The 19,594-nt window shown below is 43.3% G+C and overlaps 1 protein-coding gene across 3 annotated transcripts in view; it reads left to right on the forward strand.

The window, feature by feature from the left end:
* The window catches only part of nlrc5 (NLR family, CARD domain containing 5), a 350,789-nt gene that overhangs the window by 193,388 nt on the left and 137,807 nt on the right, over positions 1-19,594 (forward strand). For all 3 annotated transcript variants that reach the window (XM_085991231.1, XM_085991232.1, XM_085991233.1), the window contains exons 26-35: positions 13-102; positions 1,214-1,258; positions 1,790-1,840; positions 1,922-2,005; positions 2,745-2,828; positions 3,762-3,851; positions 11,428-11,490; positions 13,679-13,762; positions 17,371-17,454; positions 19,061-19,144. In XM_085991231.1, the coding sequence (XP_085847357.1) occupies positions 13-102; positions 1,214-1,258; positions 1,790-1,840; positions 1,922-2,005; positions 2,745-2,828; positions 3,762-3,851; positions 11,428-11,490; positions 13,679-13,762; positions 17,371-17,454; positions 19,061-19,144 (759 nt within the window). The remainder of the gene's footprint in view (positions 1-12; positions 103-1,213; positions 1,259-1,789; positions 1,841-1,921; positions 2,006-2,744; positions 2,829-3,761; positions 3,852-11,427; positions 11,491-13,678; positions 13,763-17,370; positions 17,455-19,060; positions 19,145-19,594) is intronic.

Raw genomic sequence — 19,594 nt, forward strand, 5'->3', positions numbered from 1 at the left:
TGCTCCCCCCAGCATCAGTGATAACAGCATCTCGTCAGACGCTATACTTTCTCTGGCTGATTCTCTGAACATCTGCAAGAATGTTCTGGAAGTAGAAGTGAGGTAAGTGCATAGAGTCCTTGCATTGAAATAAAATGTAATGATTATAAAATGGAAAAAAGAAATGCGCTTCACCGTGACACGCCAAGTCAGAGCAGTGAAACACAGCAGGCACAGAGTGGCTTCAAATCCCCTGTTACCTGCACTCCCAGTCTCGGCCGTACCACTGTGGAAAGTGCTGAGGAGAGTCAGACCTCTCCCAACGTGGCGGAGGGGTCCAAAAGTGTGCTGTGGAGGTGAGTGATGGGTGCAAGTGTTGGAGAGGTAAGTATGTGAGCTGAGTGAAAAGTGATAGAAAAAGTTTCCTCACCTTTGTTTCTTCCTGTAGGCTTCAATCGTTGGGAATGCGGAGGCTCCGACATCTCACCGGCAGAGATGACAAAATGGCTGCTGCATTCTCCGATGCAACAGCCATCTGATTTCTGCTCACAAAAGAGGTTGAGTACAAGAACTCACCAAACAACAGAGAATGTCAGTGTTTGACAGCTTCTCAAAGCTGTCAAACGATGACAATTTATCTGTCAAAAATTTTTGACAGATGAAACGTCATATGCTGACGTTCTCTGTAACTGGCTTCCCCTTAAGTGGCCTGCTAAGCCCGCTGGGTGGGCTTAACAAGGTCAATCAAGGGAAAATAGCGTCGGTTGGCCACAAGTTGATGGAGGCGGGACTAAAATCTGACAAGCAGCAGTCCCGCCTCCAACGCGCCTCCATTGGCAAAATCACCCCCTTTGTGATGAGCCGGATTTCTCTACAAAGGGGTTTGGCAAACAATTACTTTCACTCGCGTTACTGAATGCGAGCCAGCGACAAGAACTGCTCTGGTCACTCTGTGTCGTGACAGTGTAAGTGTCTTAAGAAGAACAGCCCTGGAATTCTGTTGAGTGACCGGCAGTCTCCCATGGTAACTCCAACGGAAGCCCCAGAGAAACAGTTGAGAACTGTTGGCCCTGTGGATTTTCAGGACCAACAAGTTTATGATAAGACACCAACGTCCTTCTTAATAACCCACCCCCTCCTCCCCAGCCAAGCTCTACAATGATTAGAGAACACTCTCCATATGTACAACAGAGAGAAACAGAATCCTAACATGTTAGCTTGTTTTCTGTTACAGATCAAGTGGGAGAGCCTCAATAAGTCTCATGAAGAGAGATTACAGGTAATGTCTTTTCAATATTTCCCTACGAGTCTTGTTCCTGGTTTGCATGACTCCTGCACAGCTTGTAAGCTGGCAGTATTCCATGTCTTCATGTAGGACAATCTCCTGTTTCTGTGGTATCTAAGGTTTGCTGGGGCTTTATATTTTTTGCAGTGTTAGGTAAGGATCAGAGTTATGCAGCAATACTGTTAAAAGCAGGACTTGTTTTTAAAAGCAGCAGTCTCCCATTACCTCCTCCCCATTGCAGATCTTTCCACTGCACTCAGTGTAAAACCTATGGAGTGGCGTTAGAATACAATAGAGGCTACTTAAAAGTATTGAGTAGTCCAGTACAAATATTCTGCCAGTTGTTTGCCCACAACATAGGAGCTGATATTAAGAGTGTGCTCGTAATGGAGGCGTTGCTGTTACCAGTTCCCGATCTCTAATCCTCAGTGTTTTGTAGGGTGAAATCACATTGTTGCAGTATTAGTAACAATTTGTTTGTGCGAACACCTTTGTTCTTGTTTTAATGCTCTCCCTTTTTTGCAGACTTGAAGGAAATGGGAAGAAACCAGACTCTCCTTGCTCACGGATTCTCAGGTAATCCTTCGCCTTGTGTTATGGGGAGCGGTGCTTTGGTTCGCGCTGCAGAAAAATAAATTTTCTCTCTTGTTTTCAAAGTCTGAAAGAGTGTAACTTGGGCAAGAGGAGTGTGGAAAAACTATTCAAGATTCTTGAACGCTGCAAAGACCTGACTGAATTGGAGTAAGTACATTGTTGACCAGAACTCCGAATGAACATCTGGAGTTTGACATTAGGCTGGCATAGTTCAGTTACCCTAGTTAGTGCCTATTTATATATGGCATAGTTCAGTTACCCTAGTTAGTGCCTATTTATATATGGCATAGTTCAGTTACCCTAGTTAGTGCCTATTTATATATGGCATAGTTCAGTTACCCTAGTTAGTGCCTATTTATATATGGCATAGTTCAGTTACCCTAGTTAGTGCCTATTTATATATCTTGATGTCATTCACAGAAATCACAAAAACCCCACAGTGCAGATAGAGGCCATTTCGGCCCATCGAGCCTACACCAACACATATCCCACCCTATCCCTGTAACCCCACGTATGTAATCCCCCTAATACTAAGGGTCAATTTATCATAGCCAATCAACCTAACCCGCACATCTTTGGACATTATGGGGAGAGGATGTCTTCTGTCTGGTTACAAGATACAACTGTGCTTGCTTGCAGATACAATTGCTTGCAGTATCTGAAGGTTGTGAGCCCAATTTAAATGGGGCAGATAGCAGAATAAGCAGTTAGTTTGATGTCCATGTGTGCACAGGCAAACTGCGAGTATTGAATGGAAAAGTTTGATCTCACTCCTTCTGCAATTCAGAGCTTTAAGGAAGTGTTATAAATGGCCCAACTAAATGCTGATGCGAATTATGTACTCCTCCCACGTGTAGTAAAGTCAGTTTTATTGATCGTTCTTTAGCCTGTCCTGCAATTTACTTGGAGATGAAGGATTGCAATGTCTGCGGGATTTCTTACCAAAGCTGCATGTTTCAAAACTAATGAAGTGAGTATCTGCTTTTATTATGCTGAAACGATGGAATCTCAAAAATAAAGAATATTTGCTCAAAGGGTCCTTAAACCATTTTGCTTTTCCACCTTCAAGTTTAATTGCAGTTGCACAATTAGAGTGACTCTTACAATTACATTACAGCTATTGAAATATATTAGAAAAATTATCACTGAAGTAGTCCTTCCTGTTTCTGCTTGCTACATTATATAAGGAGTGTCCTGGAGTGAAACAGTCCGAAGCTCGATAAACACTGATTATTTTCCCCTAAGTTTAAATGTGCTCCTGCACCAACTTCTCTTGTCCTTTACTAATTGACTCTCACTACTTCATTAGCAGTCACTGCTGGCTAGAAAGCTCTATTTTCCAAGCAGTGCATTAAGCCAGGGTCTACTGTATAATTCCATTGATACTGTAGAACTTAAACTAGAACTGTTTCGAGTAAAATGGGGCAGATTCTCAACTTGCTGCCCAGGCATAAAACTGGCATGGCAAGTCGGCAAGTAGGCACTGTAATCAATGGAAATGAGAATAAGGCAGGTTCTATAATGGGCGGGCAATCTGCAACGCCAGGTTTACACCCGGGGGGCAAATTAAAAACCTACTCCAGTGTTTCTTCCCTGACTATTCCAACAAGCTTAATGGGAATGGTCAGACAAACGGTTCAGCTCCTGGCCAAATGCTGCTACTGCCATTAATGAGTGCTGCAAAGCATTACTGTCCAGAACTACAAAACAGTGTAACCAGAGGGAGGGCTCGGAGTCTACTGCCAGTGTGTTTGCAGTTTGTATTAAACATACTTGACGAAAGAAATGTGATTGGCTATATGTAGTGTATCTGCTTTCCTTCCTTGTTATTTGTAGTCTTGCTCTTAGAGTAAGACTGCATAATTTTGCTAAAACCTGTGTTTTATATCTGATCCTGTTCCAGTGTTAGCAACAACAGAATCACTCTGACCGGTGTTCTGTACCTGGTGGAATCTCTCAATATCTGCAGGAATGTGGTGGAAGTTGAAGTGAGGTAAGCACATGGTAATCATCCTCTTAATTTGCTCTGGAGTTTGTGCCCCCTTCTACAGATAAAATGTCCCTCTTTTATAACCTGGCAATATATTTGCACAATTCAGATCTGCCACCAATATGGTTCACTCGTGATGTCTATATACTCAAGTACAACATGGCTTCCGGGAGGTAGGAAGTCTTGCTTCAGGCATCATGAGTGTGGGGCAGGCTCGATGGACCAGCTGGCCTTTTCCTGCCCGTCATTTTTGTACATTCGTAAAATATAGATAATGTAGAATTGGTCAAGCATAAATAGGTAGATAAGCAGAAATATGGCAGGTGGATTTCAATGTGGGTAAATGTCAGGTGATGTGCATAGGAACAGGTAACGTTAAACACGTGCCTAGCATAAAAGGGTCCTATTTTAGCTAGGCCAGTGGAACTCTGGCATTGGGCTAAACCCAACTTCATGGGGATAGAGCAAGTGGATCCTATTAAAGTGGCAACATAAAAGGGTCCAATTTTATGTAGAGAAGCCTGTCCCCATAGGAACACAGTCAAAGACCGAATGGATGAGCTACAGAATTTGTTCATCCCAGTTTGGCATAAAAATAAAACAAAAAAGGTGACTCAACCATGGCTAACAAGGGAAATTAGGGTTAGCATAAGATCCACGGAGACGACATATAAATTGGCCAGAAAAAGCAATAATCCTGAGGATTGGGAGCAGTTTAGGATTCAACAAAGGAGGACAAAGAGATTAATTAAGAAAGGGAAAATAGAATATGAGAGTAAGCTAGCAGGAAACATAAAAACTGACTGTAAAAGCTTTTATAGATATGTGAAGAGAAAAAGATTGGTGAAGTCAAGCGTAGGTCCCTTGCAGTCAGAATCAGGGGAATTTATAATGGGAAACAAAGAAATGGCAGACCAACTAAATTCATACTTTGGTTCTGTCTTCACAAAGGAGGACACAAATAACCTCCCAGAGATGCCAGGGAACATAGGGGCTGATGAAAGGGAGGAACTAAAGAAATCAGTATTTGTAGGGAAATGGTGTTAGGAAAATTGATGGGACTGAAGGCTGATAAATCCCCAGGGCCTGATAATCTACATCCCAGGGTACTTAAGGAAGTGGCCCTAGAAATAGTAGATGCATTGCTGGTCATCTTCCAGAACTCGATAGACTCTGGAACAGTACCCATGGATTGGAGGGTAGCTAATATTACCCCACTATTCAAAAAAGGTGGTAGAAAAAAAGCAGGGAATTATAGACCGGTAAGCCTGACATCGGTAGTGGGGAAAATGCTAGAGTCTATTATAAAAGATGTAATAGCAGAGCACTTGGAAAGCAGTGACAGGATCGGACAAAGTCAACATGGATTTACAAAAGGTAAATCATGCTTGACTAATCTACTGGAATTTTTTGAGGATGTAACTGGTAAAATAGATAAGGGAGAACCAGTGGATGTGGTGTATTTGGACTTTCAGAAGGCTTTCGATAAGGTCCCACATAAGAGATTACTGTGCAAAATTAAGGCACATGGGATTGGGGGCAAGGTATTGACTTGGATAGAGAACTGGTTGGTGGACAGAAAGCAAAGAGTTGGAATAAACGGGTCGTTTTCCGAGTGGCAGGCAGTGACTAGTGGGGTACCGCAAGGATCGGTCCTAGGACCCCAGCTGTTCACAATATATATTAATGATCTGGACGAGGGAATTGGATGTAATATCTCCAAATTTGCAGACGACACAAAGCTGGGTGGGAGGGTAAGCTGTGAGGAGGATGTCGTGAAACTCCAGTACGATTTGGACAGGTTAGGTGATTGGGCAGAAAAATGGCAAATGCACTATAATGTGGATAAATGTGAGATTATCCACTTTGGTGGCAAAAACAGGAAGGCAGATTATTATTTGAATGGCAATAGATTGGGAGAAGAGGAAGTGCAAAGAGACCTGGGTGTTCTTGTGCACCAGTCACTGAAGGTAAGCATGCAGGTGCAGCAGGCGGTTAAGAAGGCAAATGGTATGTTGGCCTTCGTAGCAAGAGGGTTCGAGTACAGGAACAAGGATGTCTTGCTACAGTTTTACAGGGCCTTGGTGAGACCGCACCTTGAGTACTGTGTGCAGTTTTGGTCGCCTTACCTGAGGAAGGACGTTCTTGCCATGGAAGGAGTGCAGTGAAGATTCACCAGGCTGATACCTGGGATGGCAGGAATGACGTATGAGGAGAGATTGTGTCGATTGGGCTTATACTCACTGGAGTTTAGAAGATTGAGAGGGGATCTCATTGAAACCTATAAAATTCTGTCAGGCCTGGACAGACTAGATGCAGGAAGGATGTTTCTGATGGCCGGGGAGTCCAGAACCAGGGGTCATAGTCTAAGGATCAGGGGTAAGCCATTTAGGACTGAAATGAGGAGGAATTTCTTCACCCAGAGAGTGGTGAACCTGTGGAATTCTCTGCCACAGAGGGCGGTGGAGGCCAGTTCATTAAATATATTCAAGAAAGAGTTGGATATATTTCTTAAGGCTAAAGGGATCAAGGGATATGGGGAGAAGGCAGGGACAGGGTACTGAATTTGGATGATCAGCCATGATCTCATTGAATGGCGGAGCAGGCTCGAAGGGCCGAATGGCCTACTCCTGCTCCTATCTTCTATGTTTCTATGTTAAGCGCTTCCTTTAAAGGGTATATTGGCAAAGGCCAAGAAGGAACAGGAGTTGGAAATGATCATTAATCCTCTGGAAGCATCGGATCAGTGTATGACAAACTGAATACTGGGATGCATCTGCAGTGCATTGGTATACAAGTGAGAACAAATTATAATGGCTTGTACAGATCAATGGTGAGGCCAGTTCTGGAGTAAGTCGTGCAGTTTCTTCAACCTACCTGAAAAAGGATATACGTTGCACCTGAAAAAGGATATATGCTGCACCTGAAAGGTTACAGAGGAGAGTGACCTGGTCTTAAGGGACTAATTTATGAAAAAACCTTCAAGTGAGTAAAATCAGTTTCACCAGAGAAAAAAAGCTTGAGGAGAGACATAATACAGATCTTCAAAATCATGAAAAGTGGAAGTAAACAAGCTGCTTAACTTGGACAATGAGCATAGGACTAGAGGACACAAGTACACAATTTGCAGGTCTAGAGCAAGATTGGAAGAAAACCTCTCCTTTCGCCTTGCACCATCATCCCTTTAATCACTCCTGCCTTCCACCCTATCACAGACCTTCCCTTTTGTTCTTTCCTCCCCTCCCCCCTTTCCCTACCTCTGCACTTGCTTAAAACCTGTTACATTTCTAACCTTTTCCAGTTCTGATGAAAGGTCATCGACCTGAAACGTTGGCCCAGTAATTCGGGTCCAAATGCGTGAGTACGGTCTGGGTACTCACGCATCTGGCCGGATGAAATGCCGGCGTTCAGGAAACACCGTGCATGCGGAGAACGCCGGCATTTCCGGTCCTCTGAACGAAGGGGTTCAGAGGCACAGCGCGTGCGACTGCACAGGCAGCGCGTGCGCAGTGAACTTCGTCGATTTCATTCATGGATTCAGTGAGGGTAAGTCCTTACAAGTTACACTTGAAAAAAGCATGTGTAAAGTTGGTCCAAGGCTGCGGAGGAAGATATATTTTATCGTGGAGCTTCTGAAAGGCAATATTTTTGTTTGGGAAAGGGAGCAAAGTTATTTTAAGAAATGCTGAGGTTAGTTTTAAAGTTTAAATTTTTTTTTTTAAACGGGTTTTCAGTACGGTAGGTAGAAGGAGCAATTGTGGCTGTGTGAATTGAATGTGAGAATGAGTGTTCTAAAATGAGTAATGTAACATTTCCAACACTTTTAAGAAAGAAACTTTTCATCAGTAATAAGTAATTATGTATGTATGTATGTCCGCATATATTCCTTTACGTATATGTATGTATGTTTTATATTCCTTTACTTATGTGTATGAATGTATGTTTTTAATTATGATTTTCCAATAAGTTACTTTCTCTGAAAGTCATAATTAAATACATACATTCATACACATAAGTAAAGGAATATATTCATACACGCAAAGGAATATATACAGACATACATACATAATTACTTAAAAGAATATATTACTGATGAAAAGTTTCTTTCTTAAAAATGTTGGAGTCATTTTCACATTTAATAAACACAGCAAATTCAATTCACATAGCCACAATTGATCCTTCTACCTACAGTACTGAAAACCCGTTTTAAAAAACAAAAATAAACTTTAAAACTTACCTCAGCATTTCTTAAAATAACTTTAATCCCTTTCCCAAACAACCGCAGCCTCTGGAGCAACTGTACTCATGCTTTTTTCATGTGTAAGTTGTATTGACTTGACCTCACTGAAAGCATGAATGAAAGCGGCAAATTTTACTGCGCACGCGCTGCCTGTACAGTCGCATGCGTTCTGCTTCTGAACCCCTTCGTTCAGAGGACAGGGAATGCTGGTTTTCCCCGCATGCGCTGTGCATGCTGAAAACCGGCATTTCCTCCGGACAGACGCGTAAGTACCCCGACCGTACTCGCGTGTTTGGAAGGGAATTACTGGGCCAACATTTTACATGTCAATAAAATGAAAAATTTAACAATTGCACGATTAGCCCCCTCGCATCTGCGACTGAGGGTCCAAGGAGGTGCATTGCGCAACAGGTCATCGTCGTACATATCCTCACACTGTTCCCTTTCGGGAACTGTATGAAGTGGTGGAAGGATTTCTGGCCACGTTAACACTCCTTCCGTGACCATAGCCATCTCCATACCAGCCATTAGGGTGGTTAGTCCTATGGCGTGAGGGTTTTACGGGCTCCCACAACCCATCTGAGGGGGGGGGGCCACCCACACCCGCGGACGCAAGTACCACGCTGGATGTCCACCCAGAATTTATAGTTGGAGCTCCGACTCCACTTGCCGGGACTGTCTGGAGCGGGGTTTGAAACCCTACTCCTTCTGCCCCAGCGGCGGGGATGCTTACCGCTACGCAAAAGGCCCACTCCGCGCAAAAGGTGACACCCATACGTTTCCTGCGCCTTTTCCCTCCCCGTGACTGGAGCCCTATGCTGCCACTTGAAAGACCAAGCTATCATCTGTCCTTTTTGCGGCGCCTTTGACTTCTCATTACCAATGATGAGCAGGCGCTGCGCCTCCACATCGTTGAGGAGATTGCTGAGGTCATCATCAGTTCAATTGTGAGTTCTTTTAATGCCGTGAATTGTGCTCATTCCAGCCATTTCACGTTGCTAATCAGATTGGGCCTTTGGCGTAGCGGTAGGATCCCCGCCGCTGGGCCAGACGGGGTAGGGTTTCAAACCCCGCTCCAGACAGTCCCGGCAAGTGGAGTCGGAGCTCCGGCTCTAAATTCTGGGTTGACATCCAGTGGGATATTTGCGTCCGTGGGTGTGGGTGGCCCCCCCTCCTTGTATAGCTTGTGGGAGCCCGTAAAACCCTCCCGCCATAGGACTAACCACCCTAATGGCTGGTTCAAAGATGGTTACGGTCACGGAATGAGTGTTAATCACGGCCATAAATCCTTCCACCACTTCATACAGTTCCCCAAAGGGAACAGTGTGAAGACACGTATGACGACGACATTGGTAAATAAATAAATGGAATTTAAAAAATTATTTTAGGGCTTTTAAAAGTCTTTAAATAGCTTTAATTCTGTTTAAAACTACTTCAGATTCTTCAAAATAATGTAAATGTTTTTAAAAGTTTATAAAAGTTACCAAAAGCTTCATAAAAATACCAAAAACCTATTTAAAATGCTGCTTTGCATGTAAAAATGCTTAGCAGCTTGTGAGAAACATTGGGGGCGTGTCCTATTAAACTGAGACCTCAAGGGGCGTGTCTCACTTGCACAGCGCGCTCCAGGCTTCGCGCTGGCTGCACTCCTGGGCGGCGTGACGTCAGACGCTGCCCGGGATTCTTCTTTTTCAAACACGAATTCCAGGCGTCCCTGGAGGTGAAATGTCAGCGCGTCGGGTAAGTGCATATCAGGAGCTTGCACGCGCGGCAAGCCACCGACCCGAATTACTGGGCCGTTAACTCGGTTTCTCTTTCCACAGTTGCTGCCTGACCTGCTGAATATTTCCAGCATTTTCCGTTTTTATTTGATTTCCAGCATCCGCAGTATTTTGCTGTTGTATTAATGTAGAACTTTATGTGAGTTGAAATCTGAATGCCCATTCGTTGGATTATCTAATTATAATAAACTGTGTACTAGGAATATAGATGAATTTGATCAGTAAGCAGTTGCACCAGTAACTCTTACCCCATCTGGTAACATGATCATGAGTAAGACTAACAAGAACAAAATACTGGGAAGACTGGAAAACAAAAAATAAAAACAGAAAATGCTGGAAATACACAGCAGGTCAGTCAGTATCTGTAAAGAGAAAAGACAGGATATGGTTTAGAGCTAAGAGACCCTTCATCACAACTGAATTCTGAGGAAAGGCCTCCCCAGAAACTTTCCTCTGGTCAGATGTTGATCAACCTGCAGTGTATTCTTAGCAGTTTCTGTTCTATCGCTTGGCTCTTCTTGGCTACTCTTAAAAAGCCATGTAATCAAAATCTACTGATGTTTGTTTCTTCCCCATGCAGCCGTGTCGATGAATCCTGAAGTTAATTTGCCATGAAATATTGCACTGGAATTGGAATTACACTTGGCTTAGAAATTCCAGTGCATACAGATAAAATGGGGCAAATATTGCAGATGCTATATCACGTAAAATCACTGTACTGATTAAGATTTCTAAAGTATACTGCGGCCTCACTGAAACGCAGATTGACCATATAGTCAGCCTAGGATTTACAAGCCACATAGCTGGACAACATTTTGTGATAATCAAGAATTGTATAAAAGACCAGAGGGTAAAGAAGATGGTCAATCCATTAGAAGTCCATACAATGGCAGTGGTTTGATATGTTAGAACTCTGTACAAGAAAGTGAATGGGCAGTCGATTGGATCATCAGGTACTAAACTTCTGCTAGGATTTAGGCTGTATTTGTCTGAGGTCAGCTGTTATAGTAATCTTTTTTTATCAAATTAGTGTCTGCTGTGGCTCAGTTGGGAGCACACTCGCCTCTGAGTCAGAAGGTTGTGGGTTCAAGTCCCACTCCAGGGACTTGAGTACATAAAGCTAGGTTGACATTCCTGTGCAATGCTGAGGGAGTGCTGCACTGTTGGAGGTGCCGTCTTTCGGATGAGATGTTAAACTGAGGCCCTGTCTGCTCTCTCAGGTGGACATAAAAGATCCCAGGGCACAATTTCAAAGAAGAGCATGAGAGATATCCCCGGTGTCCTGGCCAATACTTATCCCTCAATCAACATCACTAAAACAGATTATCTAGTCATTGTCACATTGCTGTTTGTGGGATCTTGCGGTGCATAAATTGGCTGCTGCGTTTCCCACATTACAACAGTGACTACACTTCAAAAGTACTTAATTGGCTGTAAAGCGCTTTGAGATGTCTAGTGGTCGTGAAAGGCGCTATAGAAATGCAAGTCTTTTAAATTATTTGGTAGAGCACTTTTAACATGGATGACATTTGTTCCATGTCTTCATTTGTTTCCGTAGCTTGGCTTCAAATGGAAGATCCCTTATAAAGTTTGCCAAGAGATGTGAAAAGAAGGTGTGCAGGTGAGTGAGTTAATTGAGTTTCCTTCTCTCTTTTTTTCTTGTTCCACCATCATATTTTGCATTTCGAAATAATTAGATCTTCAACCAGCACGGGGCCTCACCAAATGAGATGTGACTGAAATAACAACAGAAAATGCTGGAAAAACTCAGCAAGTCAGGCAACATCCGTGGAGAGAAATTTGAGTTGACGTTTCGGGTTTGACCCTTCTTCAAAACTGGAGAGAAAAGGAACTAGATCGAAGGCAGGGCTGCGATCGGACAAAAGAATAAAAGAACCAAAAGAAGTAAAAGAGATTAGAAGCTAGACGAGATGGTAATAGGCTGTGATTAGGTGTAAAGTGTACTGGCAGGGTAAAAGATAGCTGCCAGGTGTGAGAGAGAAACAAAAGGAAAGTGGGGGGGGAAGGAAAGGAGTGGAAAAATATAAGTGAAAATGAAATAGGGGCCGAGGTTATGATCTGAAATTGTTGAACTCAATATTGAGACCGGAAGGCTGCAGAGTGCCTAATCGGAAGATGAGGTGCTGTTCCTCGAGTTTACGTTGAGCTTCCGTGGAACAGTACAAGAGGCCAAGGACGGTGAGGTCCGAGTGGGAATGGAGCGGTGAATTGAAATGACAGGCGACCGGAAGCTCGGGGTCACCCTTACGGACTGAACGGAGGTGTTCCGCAAAGCGGTCACCCAATCTGCGTTTGGTCTCCCCAATGTAGAGGAGACCGCATCGTGAGCAGCGAATACAGTATACTAGATTGCGAGAAGTACAAGTAAATCGCTGTTTCACCTGGAAGGGGTGTTTGGGGCCCTGGACAGTGGGGAGGGGGGAGGTATAGGGGCAGGTGTTACATCTCCTCCGTGATGTGACTGAATTGGTTTCGAGTCCGAGACCGGTGGTGTCCGATACATTAGCCACTAGCCACATGTGGCTAATTGGAAATCCAAATGTGACTGATTGCATTTCTGATTGGTAAATAAAATATGAGTAATACCACCGTTATTGATCTCAATACTCACATTTTCAGGGTGTGTGCGTGTGCCCTTTAATCTTTCTGTGCGTTTGTTGGTAAAACGGGAAGACAAAAAGCAGAATGTGCGATTGTCTTTTTGATCATTGTGAGCGCTTTATTTCCTTGGTTACTAAATGGTGATAGATGTTTGTTAAATAAATATAAACATGTGATGCACATTGACCTGTATTGTGTGAGTGTATTCGGGTGTTTCCTACTATAAATAGTGCATGTGGCTGAAATGGTGTCCCCGCAACTAGACATGCGGCTCATCATCAATTTCTATTAGACAACACTGGCCTAGACAGTTTTGTTTGATTCTGAGCCATAAGAGGTAAATACACAAGTTCTTATGCTTATTAACATAGCTAACAGTGTCACCATCACCATGCCATTATACAGTACTCCCCGACAGAGCTGGATAGTACACGTAGCCTACATGCTCTCGAGCTGAGACAGTCAAAGCAGCCATGGCTTTGACTTTCAATGGCTTAGTCCCAGTGCCTAGGCCAGGTTGCATATTCATATCAAAAGATAAAACATAGAATTTCTTATGACTTGAATTTGGCCAAGTCCTAGAATCTGTCACAGAATTGTCCAGTGTTGACAGTCATAAGAGATTCTCAGTCCTCCAGAACCTACAGACTTAACTTCCTCTGCTAATAATGAACTAATTCAACTGTTAAAAATACATCCGCGGGAATATTTAAATGCAGTAATGTTTTCAGTATTACTTTAAATGCAGACTGTTAATTTTAATGCATTAATCTCTCTAATTCCTCTATTAATTATCAAGTGTTTCATTAGTATAGGAATAAATCCCCTTAATTAACACAATTTATCAATATATTTCATAACTAGGGATGATGTTTATCTAAGGTAATGAAAAGATTAACTTCCAGCACTTTCACTATCTCCATCTATCTTTGTTTATATTCATTCTTATATGAATTCCCATTTTTCCACTTAGCTACTTACTTTTTTCTTGCCAGCTTTCAGTTCCTATTATTCCTTGATTGCTATCATTCCTGCTTAATTTTTTTTGTAACTTGATGCTTGCTGTTTAGTTAATCTGTAGCATCAGTCCTCTCTTTCAATGGCACACTGTAGGGATCAGTGAACGCAGAACTCCTTTTAATAATCTTGACGTGTATTATTTCTCTTCTTCGTGGGGTTGTGTACAGTGTGAAGGAATGCAACTTTAAAGGGAAAGACCTGTTCAAATTCTTCTCCATTGTTGAGCAGTGCACCCATCTGACAGAACTGAAGTAAGTACAGTTTTCCCTAAGATGTAGCCCTATTTACTCGAATATGTCCTTGTATTTGACCTCTAACAGCTCTCCTCACACTGCAGCTAACCGTAATTTAACCCATAGCAGTAGTGTGCCCCTCGTACTTGAGGATGATGGTGCCCACAACGTAGGGAGCATATGTCCATGGTAGATGGCTGCCTTGATGACTGTGCAGGCCAATCAGTGACAGACATTGATAGAGTACACCATACCTCTGTACTGGATTCTAGGTTCTACACACTGTCATTGAACTTGTTTTTATTTATGTGATATTACAGTGATCAGCGGCACAAAGTAAAAGTTTTAAAGTCTTTCAGTGCCTCTAACCTTAAGTTTGGGCATGTGTTGAGGTGCTACCAGGGTGACTATACAGAAAAAACCTTTAATCAAAGAAAATGAATGAATAGACAGAGACCTTTAGGGTCATTGTTTGGTTAGTGCAAATTATTGTACAATTTTCCTCAGTGGTCTATTTAAACAACAACATGTTGCATTTATATTGAGCCTTTAACGTAGTTAAAAAAAAATCCCAAGGCGCTTCACATGGTGACCCAAAGCTTGGTCAAAGAGGTCGGTTTTAAGGAGCATCTTAAGGGAGGAGAGAGAGGTAGAGAGGCGGAGAGGTTTAGGGAGGGAATTCCAGACCTTGGGACCTTGGCAGCTGAAAGCACGGCCACCAATGGGGAAGTAATTAAAATCAGGGGTGCGCAAGAAGCCAGAATTGGAGGAGCTGAGATCTCGGAGGGTTGCAAGGCTGGATGAGGTTACAGAGATAAGGAACAGCGAGGCCATGGAAGGATTTGAACACAGGGATGAGAATTTTAAAATCAAGGCGTTGCCAAACCAGGAGCCAATGTAGGTCAGTGAGCACAGGGCGATGGGTGAAAGTGGTATAGGTCCATTACTTTCTATTTCTAGTATGGTACTTAGGGCAGTGGGGGTTATAAATGGCTCCCAGATACTGTACTAATGCTATTTTCAACAGTGTGTTATTTATGTAGAAGGGTGGGCTGTCTAAACTCCACAATAATGTTGAAAAGGCCACAATTCAGTAGAAAGTTGGAATCTTCCATTGCAATTGGTTACAACATACAGGACAGTACATCCTTTCAGCTCTGGGGCCTGTTGGTGTCCCAGATAAATGGGATGTACAGGGTAAGTTACTTTTCTGTGATGACTGGAAGTTATCTGGAAAAATGGGCAACATATGTACTCCACGAATTATGTTGTAACAGCTAAAGTTGAAAAAGACCATGGGGTCTTAGTAGACTCGATGCTCAGTAGGTTCAACCAATGCAAAGAAGCAATCATCAAAGCCAATCGAACGGTGAACAAAAACAGTAGAATACAAGTCAATGGAAGTCATGATGAAACTGTATCGAGCTCTGGTGAGGTCACATCTTGAGTGCTGTGTCTAGTTCTGGGCACTGAGACACAAGGGAGATATTCAAGTGTTGGAGACAGTGCAGAAAAGAGCCAGAAGACTAAGCCCTAGTCTTAGAGGGTTGAGTTATGAGTAAAATCTGGCAAAACCCCCTCAATTTTTCAGCCTCGAAAGGAGCCATCTGAGAGATGATCCTATTGAGGTATAGAAGATTGTAAATGGTGTGGAAAAGGGAAATATATCATGAACTTGTTTGAACCCATAGCCCGTAGCCAAATGGCCTTTCTCATCTGTTGTTGTATTATGACCTAAGTGCAATGAGCCTGAGTGGTTCAATCCAGTGCCCATGGTACTTGACAGTTTTGCAACAATAGCTAGTGTGGGAAATGAAAATGGTAGAATAAGTCACATTTCTGGGCAACGCAGGGGAGTTTTACACTGCCATTAACCCACATTAGACCTAATCTTTGAACTGGCACTGACGTTAGGTACCAAACTTGGGAAACGGACCCATTTCCCATCACTGACATCCCTCAGTTTGACCACAAATATCAGCAACATTTAAACAAACCATTGGCTCTAGTAGCACAAGCCTGTCAGCAGTTTCTGCACATGTTGTTCCTCATTGAAGTTTGGCTCGTGGTCAAAACCCTAAATCTGCCCCTTTCATTGACTACTTATATTGCACTGCACCATCAACCCTATTGTCCACTGATATACAAACAATGTGAAAGGGTGAAGAATACTCTTACAGATCTGTAAATTAAAAGTTTCACGCTAAATCCTTGTCACTGGAATATCACTTCCTCTTCCTCCAAACTCTATTCTTGCTCGTGTAGTTGAGTTGAATGATTATTCATGGTTGTCATATGGGAATACACTCGCACCATTAGGATTAAAGTCCTGTGGTCTTTGAGACTGCCCTCTGTTTGTCAGCAGCTGGTACACACTAAGCCCATTGATCCTCATCCGTCACATCTTCCCGACACTCCACTTGCCAATTACAGACATTTTATTGAGACAAACCATCTGTCATGGTGTTATAGGTAATTACCCCACTGCTGGAATTAGACTATGGCAGTGATCTACGTACTACTTGGTATCCATTAATCCCTATTACTGTTGGTTTTACTTCAGTAATTGAAACGTCAGACCAACCCTTTAACGAGCACCAGAGTTTAAATAAGGCCTGGTGGCATTTGTTTTTCGGTCATGTCCCTTGAGGTATCTGTACTAGAAGATCAGTCTTTTTTTTGTTTCACATTTAGAGGTAAGACTGTCTCCCCAGGGCAACTGCAAGAAAGGCTTTAGGTGGGGTCTTTGGTCACTGTACACTATACAAACAATATGCAATGGTAAGGAATACTCATACACTAGCTCTAGGAGGTGCTGACAGTGGCCCATGGATGAGTGATCTTCTGACTTACCCCAAGGGGGAAGCACCTATCTCCTCTGAAGCTGAAGCTTGGTGCTCCAACAGGCTGCACTGCAACTGAAGATGAGGATTATTTTAGGATATGTACCCACTTCTGAGGGCACTTCACCAGTTCCGCCCCCCTCCGCGCACCCCCCCCCCCCCCCCCGGCCAAAATGATATGCTCCCATTGCTGCCCAGCTTGCAAGTCACACACGTCCTGCATTCCAGAAGGTGGGTGGACAGCTTACCCTCAGGCACCATCAGTGCTCTTAGCCAGTAGCAGGAGCTTATACCAGCAGCTAATGTGGGGACTTACCAGGCCATCTTCTCTCATCTCCCAGTGAGCAACTCCTCTGACCTGGCCTCCTTTCTCAGTGCTAGCCCATAGCAGCATAGCTGAGATTGGGAACCCAATGGAGTGGGGATTGAGCCTGTGTCCCTCCACTTCAAGAGAAGAGGAGTAAGGTGAGAGAAACAGAAGTGGAGAAAACAGAAACACCCACCTGGTAGCCCAGTGCATTTTATTTTATTCAGTCACAGGATGTGGGTGTTGCTGAGAGAGCCAACATTTATTGCCCATCCTTAATTGCACTTGAGAAGATGGTGGTGAGCCGCCACCTTGATAACTGAGTGGCTTTGCTAGGCCATCTCCGAGGGCAGTTAAGAGTCAACCACATTGCTGTGGGTCTGGAGTCACATATAGGCCAGATTGGGTAAGGGAAATGGTTAATAAGGAGAGCTGCTTGAAACATTTTCAAACTGAACTGTTATATTTTATCGTAGCCTGGCCTGCAACATGATGGGGGACGAGGGCCTGCGAAACCTGGTGAAAGTCGTGCCCAATCTCAAAGAATTAAAGGAACTCAAGTGAGTAGAGCACCAATCAAACAGATGCACAGTACAACCTTTGCAAGGAGACCTGAAAACTTGATTCAGTCACATCAATGGGATAGGAGGCATTTTGCGAGTCTGGTGTCTTTATTTTCTTGGCAAGCACCAATACCATTGAGGTATTTGAAGCCGCCACTTAGGAACATCGGAACAGGAGTAGACCATTCAACCTCTCGGGCCTGCCCTGCCATTCAGTTAGATCATGGCTGATCTGTACCTCAACTCCATTTACCCGCCTTAGCTCCATATCCCTTGATACCCTTACCTAACAAAAATCTAGCGATCTCAGTCTTCTAATTGTCCCAGCACTTCTGAATTGGAGCAGAATTTAGCAGGCTTTGTGACACTGATCTGCTTTCTGCACTGTTGACACTTGGTGGTGGGGACAGGGAGAACATTGTGCTTTAAAGAAGAATGTATCTCTGTGACATTAAAGGAGTATACTGTACTCGCCTGGTGAAATGTCCAAAAGAGGCGTTTACCAGGTTTGTGAATGAAGGTGGCCACAGAACAATATCTTTCCTACAAATTTATTTTAAACTTTCAGGCAGATGCTTAACTCCAACCTCTCTGCTCCAAAAAAAATCATAATCGAACAGATAAAGTCTACTGGAGCATAAATTACATACCTAGTATCAACATGGTGAACACTGAGACTTAGACTGCTAACAACACCTCCAACTTGTCAGCACTGTCTCTTTAAGTATTGATTAGAGATTGACTTAAGTTGTACAGTTCAATAAAAGGCGACCCTGTAATTCTGCCGGGCAACCACCAATCTCCCACTGTAACTTCAGTGAGAGACCAGCAGAAATCCCAGGGAAACAGCATAGCTGGCCATCTTCAGCTATTTACACTGGGGTTTTGCTGGTTTCTCGCAGGAGTTAAAGCGGGAGTCCGGAGGGAATCCCATGGAATTTCAGAGCCAGTGCGCTCTTTTACAGGTTTCAAGATGTGACGCTGTACACATCCAGATAAGAGGTCATCGCATGGCTGAATTAAAGAACAAAGCCAGGATTTCAGCCTGGTAATAGTTTTGTTTCGGGTGGAGAAATGTGACCGATCCTCACAGAGATGGGGGATGGGTGATTGTTTTTTAATTCATTGGATGTGGGCGTCGCTGGGAAGGCCAGCATTCATTTATTTAGCCCATTCCTAATTGCCCTCAAGGAGCTGGTAGTGAGCCACCTTCTTTAATGCAACTGAATGGCTTACTACACCATTTCAGAGGGCAGTTAAGAGTCAACCACATTGCTGTGGGTCTGGAGTCACATATAGGCCAGACCAGGTAAGGACAGCAGATTTCCTTCCTTAAAGGACATTAGTGAACCAGATGGGTTTTTACAACAATCCGGTAGTTTCATGGTTACCATTACTGACACTAGCTTTTTATTCCAGATTTATTTTAATTGAATTTAAATTCCCCAGTTGCCGTGGTGGGATTCTGAACTGCATGGATGATTAGTCCAGGTCTACTGGATTATTAGTCCAGTAACATAACCACTATGCTACTGTTTCTGTTGGTTAATCTGCCAACTCTTGTGGAATGTAGAATTTAGAATTTTATGGTTTTATTTTCCAGCCTGCAGAAGAATGGGATTTCTCTTGTTGCTGTGGAGAATCTCCTTGTGGCACTGGAGTCTTGCCTTAAAGCAATGACAGTCAGGTAAGAGCATTCGTACCTCCGGTGAAAGGAAAGGTGCAGTGTTCTTTATTTTCAGATTGTTCCACTTTCCACCCCCTTTCCTAACGGAACTGACTTTGCTATTTTCAGCTTTGCATACCTGTTAACAATTCCATCTTCTGGTCTTTTGGCTTCATTGTGACCAGATTTCCCAGGCTCCTGCTTGTGAATTACCCAGGGAATCCCTTTTGTCCTTTTTCCTCCTTTTATATACTAGAACATTCCAGCAGTCAAGGACTGAAGGAATCTCGATTCAAGATCCCAAGTTGACACTTGTTCACGTAAGAATCTGTAGGGGGTGATTTTGCCAATGGGGAACTTTTGGAGGCGGGACTCCCACTTGTCGGGTTTTAGTCCCGCCTCCATCAACTTCTGGCCAACCCATGCTATTTTCCCTTGATTGACCTTGTTAAGCAGGCCAATTAAGGGAAA

This window comes from Somniosus microcephalus, chromosome 6 (assembly GCF_052327205.1).
Source record: "Somniosus microcephalus isolate GS21.2 chromosome 6, FLI_Smic_1.0, whole genome shotgun sequence".
NCBI lineage: Eukaryota > Metazoa > Chordata > Chondrichthyes > Squaliformes > Somniosidae > Somniosus > Somniosus microcephalus.